Here is a 13,088-nt window from a genome sequence, read left to right as displayed (position 1 = left end):
AGCATGGAGGGGACAAGAGTTAGAGTCTGAGAGCATGAGGTGGCTGTGGGAGCTGGAATTTCTTGCTGAAGGAAGGAGTTGAGGGTGAGGATCTTAACTCCTAAACAGCTTTCAGGCTGGTTCCATCTCCTCTGCTCCTGCAGCTTGCCTGGGGGTTAAATGATCAGGGGGCTGGAGCACCTTTGCTGTGGGGGGCAGGCTGAGGGAGCTGGGGGTGTGCAGCCTGGAGAAGAGACCTAACAACAACCTGCCAGGCTGGAGAGAGACTGTTAGCAAAGGCCTGCAGGGCCAGGACGAGGGGTAGCAGCTTCAACCTAGCGCAGAAGAGATTTAGATTGGATTTTAAGGACAACTTCTGCACCATGAGGCTGGTGGAACAGGTTGCCCAGGGAGGTGGTTGAGGCCCCATCCCTGGAGATACTCAAAAGTGAGACTTGCCAGGGCTCTGGGCAACCTGATCTAGTTGAGGCTGCCCCTGCTGACTGCAGAGGGGCTTGGACTGGGTGAGCTGCAGAGGTCTCTTCCAAGCCAAACCTTTCTGTGGTTCTCGAGGAAGTGATTGAGGGAAAGGGCTGAATGGTTATGGAGAAGCTGCTGCTCTCAGCCACACTCATGCAGAGGGACCTGGGGTGGTTGAGCCTGGAGAAGAGGAGGCTGAGGGGAGAGACCTCGGTGCTGGAGAGCTGCAGGAGGAGGAGCGGGGCTGACCCTCAGCTACTCCAGCAGCCAGCTTCACCTTTTTTCCCCTGCAGCTGCAAGCACAGGAGGCATTGGGGCTTCTGACAGCAGTGTTCCCCTGGAGGAAAACTCTTCTCTTTTTCACTTGTTGAGGGTTAGCTCAGCACTCCTGCTGGCACAGGCTGTTTGAACCCTACCAGCACCTATCTGCCAGTGCATAATGACCTTGGTCCCAGCCGTAGTGCCCAGGACAGTGCCTCAAACACACCAGGCTGCAGCAGCACCCCCCTGCCTGTCACAAGACTATGCAAAGTCTCTCTCTCTCTCTGCCTGCCTTTGTTGCTGTTGTTGTTGCAGGCAGCTGTAAAATGCATTGATTCAATATTAAAAGGCCTGGGCTAATTAATTTTATTGCCTTCATTACCGAACAATAAAAGCTGCAGTGTCCAACCCAAACATAATTAGGGCTGGCAGGGGCTCAGCTCTGCTGCAGCACTCTTATTGTTCCTGGGGTTTGCACCTCCCCTGCTCCAGCACTTGCTGCCAGAGTTTATTTAACTCCCTCAGCCTGGTGGTGATAAGCAGGTCTGACTGGTTGGGCCTTGCGTGAGTGAGTGTGAAGAAGGGAAGTTCTCTTGGCATTTCAGCCTGCTCTTCAGAGGCAGCAATTAGGACAAAGTGTAAGCCTTGGCATGCTCAATCAAAGTTCAGCTCCTGCCTCTGCTGCCTCCCAGTAACCCCCTTTCTGTTAACCCCCTGGGCACCGAGCTGCTGGCTCCGTGGTGGTGACCTGGGGGCTGACTCGTTGGGGAAAGGTCTCAGTGGTTATGGGGAAGGTGCTGGGAGGAGTTGTGCTAAATGGGGTAGGTGCCTGGTGCTGAGGGGACTGGAGCAGGAGCAGGGAAGTCATTGTGCCCCTGTACCCTGCACTGGTTAGGCCACACCTTGAGTCCTGTGTCCAGTTCTGGGCCCCTCAGCTTAGGAAGGACATTGAGAGACTTGAAGGTGTCCAGAGAAGGGCAACAAGGCTGGGGAGAGGCCTTGAGCACAGCCCTGTGAGGAGAGGCTGAGGGAGCTGGGGTTGCTTAGCCTGGAGAAGAGGAGGCTCAGGGGAGACCTCATTGCCCTCTACAACTCCCTGAAGGGAGGTTGTAGCCAGGAGGGGGTTGGTCTCTTCTCCCAGGCACCCAGCACCAGAACAAGAGGACACAGTCTCAAGCTGTGCCAGGGGAAGTTTAGGCTGGAGGTGAGGAGAAAGTTCTTCCCAGAGAGAGTTGTTAGGCATTGGAATGTGCTGCCCAGGGAGGTGGTGGAGTCCCCATCCCTGGAGGTGTTCAAGAGGGGATTGGATGTGGCCCTTGGTGCCATGGTCTAGCCATGAGGTCTGTGGGGACAGGTTGGACTTGATGATCTTTGAGGTCTCTTCCAGCCTTGGTGATTCTGTGGTACTGGGAGTTGTTTAATCTGGAGACCCAGAGGCCCTCTGCCAGTGGCTGGCCTGTTGTGCTCAGCTGTGTTGGGTTCAGTTTTGGGCCCTTTGCTCCAAGAAGAACATTGAGATGCTGGAGTGGGTCCAGAGAAGGGCAGCAAAGCTGGGGAAGGGCAGCTGAGGGAACTGGAGTTGCTTAGCCTGGGGGAAGGAGGGTGGGGGGAGACCTCATTGCTCTCTACAACTCCCTGAAGGGAGGTTGGAGCCAGGTAAGAAGTGCTAGGATGAGAGGAAACAGCTTCCAGTTGCTCCTGGGCAGGTTTAGGTTGGACAGTAGGGAAACTTTTTTTTCCCCTGCAAGAGTGGTTAAGACCTGGGTAAGGCTGCCCAGGAGGTGGCTGCATCCCCATCCCTGGAGGTGTTGCAGAGCTGAGGGCTCAGCCTTGGTGATCTTGAAGGTCTTTTTCCAGCTGAGACAATTCTGTGCTCCTGGTCTGGGAGGGGGCTTCAACAAAAAGGTAAGCAGGGAGTTTGCAGTCAGAAGGACCCAAAGCCCAGCTTGGGAGCCCCCCCTGCTTCAGCTTGGCAGAGGCTGAGTCCCAGCAAAGGCTCTGGGAGGGATCCTGACCTGGGGTCACTCGTTCCAGGCCCTCCCTCAAGCTTGCACAGCAGGAGCACCAAGGGGCGGGAGCCCCGGGGGGGCTGGGAGCCCGGGGCAGGTGCCTGGCTGCTGCCCAGGCTGAGGGCTCTGAGGGCCTCAGGACTCCCAACCTTCAGCAGCTGCTAGCAGGAGTCTGAAGGGACTCTGATAAGGTGCCTGCTTGCCCCTGTGCTGCCTGCAACGAGGGACTGTCAGCTGAGGGAGCTTAATGGGCGCTTGGCGTGCGAGGCCAAGTGTTTGGGGCATGCCTGGGCCCTCTGGGGCTGGCTCAGGAGCTGGTGAGGGCAGAAGGGAAGGCCAGAAGGATTCAGCAGCTTCTCTTCCCATGGCATTTTCTTCTCTTTTGCCTTGGAAAAACCTCCAGATGAAGAAAAGAGAGAGAGGAGGTGGTGGTGACCCCTCCCCTGCAGACATCATCTGGAGGGGCTGGAAGGTGTCCAGAGAAGGGCCCTGAGGATGAGCAGAGGGCTGGAGCTGCTCTGCTGTGAGGACACACTGAGGGAGTTAGGGCTGTTCAGTCTGGAGAAGAGAAGGCTCTGAGAAGACCTTCTTGTGGCCTTCCAGGATCTGCTGGGGGCTCCAGGAAAGCTGGGGAGGGACTTTTGAGGGTGTCAGGGAAGGATAGGACTGGGGGGGATGGAGCAAAACTAGAAGTGGGGAGATTCAGATTGGATGTTAGGAAGAAGTTGTTCCCCATGAGGGTGGTGAGAGCCTGGCACAGGCTGCCCAGGGAGGTGGTGGAAGCCTCCTGCCTGGAGGTGTTTGCAGCCAGGCTGGAGGTGGCTGTGAGCAACCTGCTGCAGTGTGAGGTGTCCCTGCCCATGGCAGGGGGTTGGAGCTGGCTGAGCCTTGAGGTCCCTTCCAACCCTGACAATTCTATGATTCAAGGCCAAACTGGATGGGGCCCTGAGCAACCTGATCTATCACAGGATGCTAGGGGTTAGAAGGGACCTCTGGAGGTTGAGTCCAAGATGTTAAAGGTGCCCCTGCTGGCCACCAGGGGTTTGGTTGGCCAAGATGACCTTTGGGGGTCCCTTCCAACCCGAGGCATTGTGTGACTCTGTGACAAAACTTGCTTGACTTCACTGCTTTGGGCCTGGGCCACCCTGGGGAAGGGTGGCAGTGTGAGCAACTCCTCACCACTGCAAGAGGTGCTGCTGCTCTCTGTTGCAGGTGGCCCCTGCTTGCCACAGCTGCTCCTTGCTGTGTGTTTTTGGTCTGCAGAAGGGCCCAAGCCCATGAGGAGCTGTTTGGTCTCCTCTCCCAGTGGATGTGCATGCTGTGATGGTTCCCCTCTGAGCTCCTGTTGCTGCAGAGCATTTCCTCTGGGCTGTGTCATCTTCCCACCACTCTTTGCAGCCAGCACAGGCAGTCTGAGCACCCAGGTGGCTGCTCTTTTGCCCCAGTTCAGAGGCAGGGCAGCTGATGGGAGTCCTGCACCTTCTAGAGTCGTGGGAACAGACTCCTCTGCACCTCCTCTGCCTGCAGGAGTAAATTCAGAGGCCTTGCTCAGCCTGGCTGTGCTGGGACTGCTTGTTCAGCTGAGGGCAGGGCTTGGGAATGCTGGGGACAGAAGTTGCTGGGAGCTTCCCTTGCTGGCAGCTGTGCTCCAGCTCTGTGGCCATCCCAGGCTGGGAGGGAATTCAGCTGTGCTGCTCCTTAGCTGCAAGGCAGTTGAGGGCATCCAGGCCTTGCAGGGGAATGTTTTGGGGGAAGAAAAGCTCTCATAGGGGCAAAGTCTCAAATGTGGAGCAAAGGGGCTCAGATATCTGAGTTGCTTTGGGGAATGGTGGAGTTGTTTAGGCTGGAAAAGACCTTTGAGGTGATTGAGTCCAACTGTTAACCCAGCACTGCCAAGTCTCTTGCTAAAGCACAGCCCTCAGCACCACCCTCCACCCTGCTTTTGAAACCCCTCAGGGGTGGTGACTCCACTGCCTCCTTGGGCAGCCTCTTCCAGGGCTTGACCACTCTTTTGGTGAAGACATTTTCCCCAACATCCAACCTAAACCTCCCCTGCTGCAACTGGAGGCCATTTCCTCTTGTCCTGGTGCTTGTCCCTAGGGAGAAGAGTCTGACCCCCACTTGGCTCCAGCCTCCTTGCAGGGAGCTGTAGAGAGCACCTACAGCTGCCTTCCTCTGTGTGCAGAGAGCAGGTGGAATGAGGAGGCTGATTTAGGTGGCTGAAGCTGCTCAGGGCTCTCCCCTCTCTGGCTTTTGGCACTTCTCTCCCCACCAAGGTTTTTCCTTCCCTTGTACTTCTCTACTCCACACAGCACCAAAAAACTGCTGTGGCTCCCTCAGCATGAGCCAGCAGTGTGCCCAGGAGGGCCAAGGGCATCCTGGCCTGCATCAGGAACAGTGTGGCCAGCAGGAGCAGGGAGGTCATTCTGCCCCTGTACACTGCACTGGTTAGGCCACACCTTGAGTCCTGTGTCCAGTTCTGGGCCCCTCAGTTTAGGAAGGAAGTTGAGCTGCAGGAAAGTGTCCAGAGAAGGGCAACAAAGCTGGGGAGGGGTCTGGAGCACAGCCCTGTGAGGAGAGGCTGAGGGAGCTGGGGTTGCTTAGCTTGGAGAAGAGGAGGCTCAGGGGAGACCTCATTGCCCTCTACAACTCCCTGAAGGGAGGTTGTAGCCAGGTGGGGGTTGGTCTCTTCTCCCAGGCAGGCAAGCAGCACCAGAACAGAGGACACAGTCTCAAGCTGTGCCAGGGGAAGTTTAGGCTGGATGTTAGGAAGAAATTCTTCACAGAGAGAGAGATTGGCCATTGGAATGTGCTGCCCAGGGAGGTGGTGGAGTCCCCATCACTGGAGGTGTTCAGGAGGAGACTTGATGGGGTGCTTGGTGCCATGGCTAAGTTGATTAGGTGGTGTTGGATGATAGGTAGGATGTGATGATCTTGAAGGTCTCTTCCGACCTGGTCTGCCCCATCCCATCCCATCCCATCCCATCCCATCCCATCCCATCCCATCCCATCCCTCTGTGTTTATTGCCAGCAGAGCTCACAGATGTTTATTTCTGCCAGGACAGTGCCAGCTCAGCCTGCTTGGAGGAGGAAAAGCTACAGAGTCCCCCAGTGCAGTGTTCCCCTTACCTGCTGATGGCAGGCAAGGCTGCTGCTGAAGCCAGGGGGAAGGATGGTGTTGCTGACAGCTGCAGGGCACTGTTCTCACCGCTGCACAAAGCCTCTCTTTGTTTGTTTTCCCTCCATCCTCCTGCTGGAGTGTTTCCTGGCTGGCAGAGCAGGCTGGCAGCAATGTCTGACAAGGGCTTTTCTGTCTCTTTTTCCCCCCTACAGCCTGTTTTTCATTCTTTCAGCCACCTCCTTCCCCTGCTGCTTCAGAGTATCATGGCTCAGCTTCTGTGCCAGAGGCCAGCTCTTCTGGCAGGCCACAGCTCAGCTTGGTTGGTTGGTTGGGAGCAGTGGGGTGGGGGCTGCAGGTTTGGGCTGGTCAGTGTGTCCCAGCTGTGGGGAATGAAGTCACAGCTGTCCTCCTGCTTTACACAGTGATGAGGAACAGTGAAATGTCTTTGGGAAGGGGTAGGAGTTAAAGCACTGGTGGCCTGGAGGTGGTCAAGAGGGAGTTTGGTCACAGAATTGCTTCAGTTGGAAAAGACCTTTAAGGTCAAGTCCAACCACTCTCTGACTCTGCCAAGGCTGCTGCTAAACCAGGTCCCCCAGCACCACCTCTCTGCCTCTCTGAAACACCTCCAGGGATGGGGGTTCAGTCACCTCCCTGGGCAGCCTGTGCCAGTGTTTGAGAACCCTTTCAAGTGAAGAAGTTTCTTCTGATGTCCAACCTAAACCTCCCCTGGTGCTACTTGAGGCCATTTCCTCTCATGCTGTTACTTGTTCCTTCAGAGAACAGACCAACCCCCACCTGGCTCCAGCCTCCTTTCAGGGAGTTGTAGAGAGCAGTGAGGTCTCCTCTCAGCCTCCTCCAGGCTGAACACCTCCAGTTCCCTCAGCTGCTCCTCCCCAGCCTTGCTGCCCTTCTGTGGCCCTGTTTCACCCTCTCAATGTCCTCCTTGGAGCATGGAGTCCAAAACTGACCCCAGGACTCAAGGTGTGGCCCCAGCAGTGCTGAGTGGAGTGGAAAAGGCCTCCTCAGTGCCTGTGTTTCTGAAGCTGGATTTTGGTGGCCACCTGTTCTTTGAAGGCCAGCAGCTGTCTTTAGCTGCCTCTGCTTCACTCAGAGGAAGGTTCCTGTGATGCAGGAGGTTGGATTCGATTGATGCTCTCAGAAGGCAGTTGGGTGACTGTGTTAAGCAAGCAGCTTGACAGCTACTAAACCACCTCCCTGTCACGATGTCCAAGAGCTGTCATCTAAGCCCAGGCCAGTCTGCAGCATTCTGGAGAAGTCTTCTGCTCACAGCTGGTTCTCCCTCCCCTCTCTCTGCCCCCCAGACTCCGGGCTGGTTGTCCCGAGCGTGTCCTACGAGCTGCACAAGAAACTGCTGTCGGTGGCAGAGAAGCATGGGCTGACTCTGGAGAGGAGGCTGGAGATGACAGGAGTGTGTGCCAGCCAGATGGCCCTCAGCCTCCTTGGGGGACCCAACAGGTAAGGCTCTGCCCCAGCTTGCCTGTCAGCCGGCTTCCAAAGGAGCCTGAGCACAAGTGTGAGGCTCAGGCTTGCTGAAGCAGGAGGAGGGCTTGGAGCAGCTCTCCCCAGCCAGGCTGCTTTGTTCCCCTCTCTAGGAAAGGGCTGGCTGCAGGTCCTGTCTTGGATCAGTGACTCACTGAGGGCTGCTCTTTGGCTTCTGTGTCCCACATTTTTCTCCTCACTGCTGTGGCCTCCTCTGGCCCTGCTCCAACAGGTCTCTGTCTGTGCTGTGCTGAGGGCTCCAGAGCTGGCCCCAGTGCTGCAAGGAGGCCTCAGCAGCCAATCCCCTCGCTGCCCCTGCTGCCCATGCTGCTGGGGGTCAGCCCAGGACGTGGCTGGAGCTGGGCTGGCAGTGCTTTGTGCCAGCTCATGTCCAGTTTTTCATCCCCTAGCACCCCCAAGTCCTCCTCAGGGCTGCTTTCCAGCCTGTGCTGATGCCAGGGGTTACCCTGCCCCATGTGCACCACCTTGCACTTGGCATTGCTGAACCTCCTGAGGTTCACACAGACCCAGTTCCTGAGCTTCTCCAGAGCCCTCTGGAAGGATCCTGTCCCTCAGGCACATCAGCTGCACCACACAGCTTGGTGCCATCTGCAGGTGTGCTGACTAAGGGTGCACTCGACCCTGCTGGCTGTCCCTGGTGTTTATTTTGCAGCTGATGAGGCTTAGGCAGTAGAAAGGATCTTTTTTCCCTTCTCTTTTTGAGCTGCAGCTGTGCTGACAGAGGTCACTCACCCCATGCTTCAAGCTGGTGCAGTTAGCTCTCTGCTCAAGTCACAGGGCCAGAGAGAAGAAAGCCTCTGGAAAGTGATGCTGCGGCAGAGCTGGGCTTGCTTGGTGATGAACCAAGACAGATTGGGACCTTGCTGCATTCTTTTGGTTGGAAAAGACCACCAAGGTGGAGTCCAGCCACTGACCCAACCCCACCCTGGCCACTAAACCATGTCCTCAAGTGCCATGGCCACAGGTCTCTGGAACACTTGCAGGGACGGTGCCTCCACCACCTCCCTGGGCAGCCTGTGCCAGTCCCTGACCACTCCTGCAGTGAAGGAACTTTTCCTCATCTCCAACCTAAACCTCCCCTGGCACAATTTCAGGCCATTTCCTCTTGTTCTATCACCTTAGAAGGGACCAACCCCCACCTGGCTCCAGCCTCCTTCCAGGGAGCTGTAGGGAGCAGTGAGGTCTCCTCTCAGCCTCCCTTTTCTCCAGGCTGAACACCCCCAGCTCCCTCAGCTGCTCCTCCCCAGCCCTCTTCTCCAGACCCTTCCCCAGCTTGGTTGCCCTCCTCTGGGCCCACTCCAGCCCTTCAACGCCCTCCTGGGAGTGAGGGCTCCTAGAGCTCATGCTCCCTGCCGCAGGTGTGAGGAGGGCTTGCAGGGCAGCTGCGGGCAGAGCCGCTGAGGAGGGGCAGCGCCGCGGAGGATGTGGTGGCCCGAGGCTTGCAGAGCACCTGGCAGCTTGCATCCGGCTGCTCCTCTTTTCCTCTGGCAGGAAGCAGCGGGGAGAGGCTCTGGGAGTTGATCAGCAGTCCCCTGCTGCTCTGTTTCTTTCAGGCTGAACCCCAAGAACGTGCACCAGCGGCCCACGGTCGCCCTGCTGTGCGGCCCCCACGTGAAGGGGGCGCAGGGCATCAGCTGCGGGCGGCACCTCTCCAACCACGACGTCCAGGTCATCCTCTTCCTCCCCAACTTCGTCAAGATGCTGGAGTCCATCACCAACGAGCTGAACCTCTTCAGCAAGACACAAGGCCAGCAGGTGTCCAGTGTCAAAGGTAAGGCCCCTGGGGGCAGAGCTGCTCCTCGCCTGTGCTCTGCTGCTTTTCTTGGGGTCTCTCTTTTTTTTTTCCCCTCCTCTGCTGAAGTTCAAAATGTGGCAGGGTCTTGGGTCAGCTGGGTAGTGGCAAGAGCAGAGTGAGAAGCAGTATTCAAAAAGGGTTAGAAAAAGCCAATATTTGGCAGGTGTGTGCTGAAGGGGAGCTGCTGGAGCAGGTCCTGAGCAGGCCACCAAGATGATCAGAGGGCTGGAGAACCTCCTCTCCGGGACAGGCTGGGAGAGTTGGAGCTGCTCAGGCTGGAGAAGGGAAGGGCTCCAGGGACACCTCAGAGCAGCCTCACAGTACCTGAAGGAGGCTACAAGAAAGCTAGGAAGGGACTTTTGATCAGGGCTTGGAGTGATAGGATGAAGGGCAGTAGCTTTGAGCTGGAAGAGGGCAGATGGAGACTGAAGATGAAGAAATTCTTCCCAGTGAGGCTGGGGAGACACTGGCACAGGTTGCCCAGGGAGGCTGTGGATGCCCCCTCCCTGGAGGTGTTTAGGGCCAGGTTGGATAAGGCCTCCAGCAGCCTGGGCTGGTGGGAGGTGTCCCTGCCCGTGGCAGGGGGTTGGAACTGGATGAGCTCTAAGGTCCCTTCCATTCTCTGAAGCTCCGTTCTCCCTGCTGCCTGCCCGGTCTGCTGGCGCCACCTAGTGGCCCCTCCGCAGGCCGGTGGGACCGCAGCGGCCGGGAGGGGCTGCGCCGCGCAGGGCTTGTGCCGGGGCAGCTGTTTCCTGGCTGAAGGGATGCGGAAGAGCTGCCGTCTGGCCGGGAGACAGAGCAGCCCTTCTCTGGGGACAAGGCCCTGCCTTGGCCGGCACATCAGAGCTGCCACTCCATGGGCAGCCAGCTGCTGCTTCCACCCAGGCAGACAGCTTTGCTGGACCAGTCCCAGCAGCTGTCACCATTCACATCTCTTGGTGTGGCCCTGCACAGGCTGGGGCTCCATCTCCTCTGAGAGCTGGCTGCCCTTTGGTGGCTCACCAGCAATGTTTCCTACCCTGGCTTCTTTCAGCTGCCTGGGAGAAACAAGGCTGGGAAATAGGTTGGTTTGTGGGGTGGTGAGGGGCTTGCCCTGTGCTGCCTGAGCTGCTCCTCTGTTCTAGAAGATGATAAAAGATTTCCTATCAAGGACAGAAGAGAAGGCTCTGAGGAGACCACCTTGTGGCCTTCCAGGATCTGCAGGGGGCTCCAAGAAAGCTGGGGAGGGACTTTTGAGGGTGTCAGGGAGGGATAGAACTGGGGAGGATGGAGCAGAAGTAGAAATGGGGACATTCAGATTGGATGTGAGGAAGTTGTTGCTCAGGAGGGTGGTGAGAGCCTGGCACAGGCTGCCCAGGGAGGTGGTGGAAGCCTCATCCCTGGAGGTGTTTGCAGCCAGGCTGGAGGTGGCTGTGAGCAACCTGCTGTGGTGTGAGGTGTCCCTGCCCATGGCAGGGGGTTGGAGCTGGCTGAGCCCTGAGCTCCCTTCCAGCCCTGACAATTCTGTGACTCTATGAACACTCCCCAGAGCTCTGAAGAGCTTTTAGAAGTCAGTGTGGGTGTCTTTGGCAGCAGTTAACAGCAGGTGAGGGCAGGCTGGGCCCAGTGAGGCCCTGCAAGGAGAGGGGGAGGCACCAAGCCTTCAGCCTGGTGCTTGAGGTTGGTGCTGAGCACTCAGTGGTCTCCCTGCCTTTCAGATCTGCCCGACACCCCTGTGGACCTGGTGATCAACTGCCTGGATTGTCACGAAAATGCCTTCCTGAGGGATCAGCCTTGGTACAAAGCAGTGGTGGACTGGGCCAACCAGAACAGGGCACCTGTCCTCAGCATAGACCCTCCCATCAACGAGCTGGAGCAGGGCATCGAGGCCAAGTGGTCGCTGGCCTTGGGCCTGCCCCTGCCCCTGGGCGAGAGGGCAGGGCGCCTGTACCTCTGTGACATTGGCATCCCCCAGAAGGTCTTTCAGGAGGTGGGCATCAACTACCACTCCCCTTTTGGCTGCAAATTCGTCATCCCCCTGCACTCCACCTAGAGCCCAGCCAGCCACGAGGCTCTGGAGAGAAGAGAGAGGCAGGAGGAAGATGATGATGATGAAGATGATGATGATGATGATGATGGAGAGGAGGAGGAGGAGGTCTGTCAAGGAAGCTGCCCAAGTGTGGATCCTGACCTAGTAAACTCGTGACGCCTTAAGGATGTGAAGTTCTGGAGAGCATTTTTTGGCCTTCCAGGAGAAAGGGAAGTTTGTGTGTTTAAACAAACAACCCCACCCCCACCCCCCCAGAATCATACTGAAATGAAACAAAGGAAAAACACCAAACCAAGAAGAAAGAATAAACAGGAGAAACAAACAGACAAAAAGCCAACAGAAGAGAAAACCCAAGGAGGAAGCAAAAAGCTCCTGCAGAGCCCTTTCCCTTCTCTTGTGCCATGGGGGGAAAGGGGCAGGCAGGGAGATGCTGCCTGGGCCCAGCCTAGGAGGCTGTTGAGTGCACCTGGAGGTGGTGCAAGCAAAGCGGGGGGGGGGGGTTGGAAATGTGAGACTTAGGTTTTTTTCTTGTCCTGCTGGGGCAGGGAGACCCCAGCCAGGCTGTCCTGGTGGGAGCAGCACCCCTTGGGGTGTGTTAGGAATCCCTTCTGTTGCAGTTGGGGGAGGGAGGACTTGGTTTGGTTCTCTTGTTCTCTCTTTGTGTTTTTTTACTTCCCCCTCCCCTGTTTTATGTTCCTGAGGGCAGCTGTAGCTTGCTCTGCCCCCCAGACCCTGGGGGAGAGCTTTCCCTCTTGGAATGTGTCATGAGCCAGCAGCTCTCAGGCCTCAGGTGCTCTGGGAGCAGTGATGTCCTCAGCTAGGCCTTACTTGCTTGTACCCCCTGTTGGCTGCTTGTTGGTTGGCTTGGTGGGAGCAGCAGGCTCTGTGGGTGCCAGGTGGCTTTGGGGGAAGAACTTTGCCAGAGGAGTCTTGGGTTAGGTTAGGTTTGGTTTGGTTGGTTCTTCTTCCTAGCACAGTGAGTGGCTGAATAAGGGAAGGCAGTGGTGAAGCAGGGCAGCATCACTCTGACTTTGGTGTGTATGGGGCAGGTGATGTTTGGGTGAGGTTCTCCCCAGTGCTTCCACTCTCCCTCCTCCCCTCAGTGCAGTTTGGGAAGCAGCTTCTGGATCTGCTCATTCCCTTTGGGCTTGAAGCCTGCACGGAGGGTGGGCCTGAGTGTGTGCATCCCTGTGCTTGAGACCCAGCTTGGGGAAGGCCTGGAGCCCCCAGTCCTGTTTACAGGCAGGAGAGGGCAGGGTGAAGGCTACTGCCCTCCTGGAGCAGCAGGAGGTTCTCAGCTGAATTACCATGGGGGCTGGATCTAGCCCAGGTTGCTCTGCCAGCTGCTGCTGTACTGTGCTCACCTCAGCAAGGGGTGGGTTGGGTGATCTCCTGCCCCCTTGGTGCTGAGAGCAGGGACAGGCCCAGAAGCCATCAGCTGGCCAGCCTCAGGAGGCCATGGTGCTGGCCCTGAGCTCCCTGGAGGCTCTGTGCCTGGTAGGAGCCCTGGAGGAGTGCTGAGTGATGCAGGAGGTGCCACAAGGCCAAGCTGTTCCCTCAGGGATGCAGAATTCCAAGCAGGGGCCCTGTTCTCACCGAGCAGCTCCCAGTGCTGCTGTGAGTGTGAGCACTGCTTGGAGCTCTGCTCTTCTTCTGGTACCTTACCTGGCCCCAGAGCTCTGAAAGCTCAGAGACCCTGTTCTGGCAGCTGGGAGAGCTTCAAAGGGGACCTTTCCTCCAGGGCAGCTGGATCCCCTCAGAGGCTGCAGGGCAGGGATGTGTGCCAATGGTCACCTACTGCTGTAGCTGCTCTGCTAAGCAGGGAGAGCCCCCCCTGGCCGAGCTGTGGCCCACTGGTGCTCCTAGAAGTGAGGAGGTAGGGGTCAGGTGCTT

The 13,088-nt window shown here is 57.4% G+C and overlaps 1 protein-coding gene across 1 annotated transcript in view; it reads left to right on the top strand.

Annotated features, from left to right (window-relative positions):
• EDC3 (enhancer of mRNA decapping 3) overlaps window positions 1-11,589 on the top strand; it is a 33,283-nt gene extending 21,694 nt beyond the window's left edge. The window contains exons 4-6 of the mRNA XM_009911594.2: window positions 7,173-7,326; window positions 8,925-9,142; window positions 10,864-11,589. Of these exons, the coding sequence (XP_009909896.1) occupies window positions 7,173-7,326; window positions 8,925-9,142; window positions 10,864-11,198 (707 nt within the window). The 3' untranslated portion in view covers window positions 11,199-11,589. The remainder of the gene's footprint in view (window positions 1-7,172; window positions 7,327-8,924; window positions 9,143-10,863) is intronic.
• Window positions 11,590-13,088: the final 1,499 nt, after the last annotated feature.

This window comes from Dryobates pubescens, chromosome 17 (genome assembly GCF_014839835.1).
Source record: "Dryobates pubescens isolate bDryPub1 chromosome 17, bDryPub1.pri, whole genome shotgun sequence".
Taxonomy (NCBI): domain Eukaryota; kingdom Metazoa; phylum Chordata; class Aves; order Piciformes; family Picidae; genus Dryobates; species Dryobates pubescens.
This window is presented reverse-complemented; position numbering and strand designations above follow the sequence as displayed.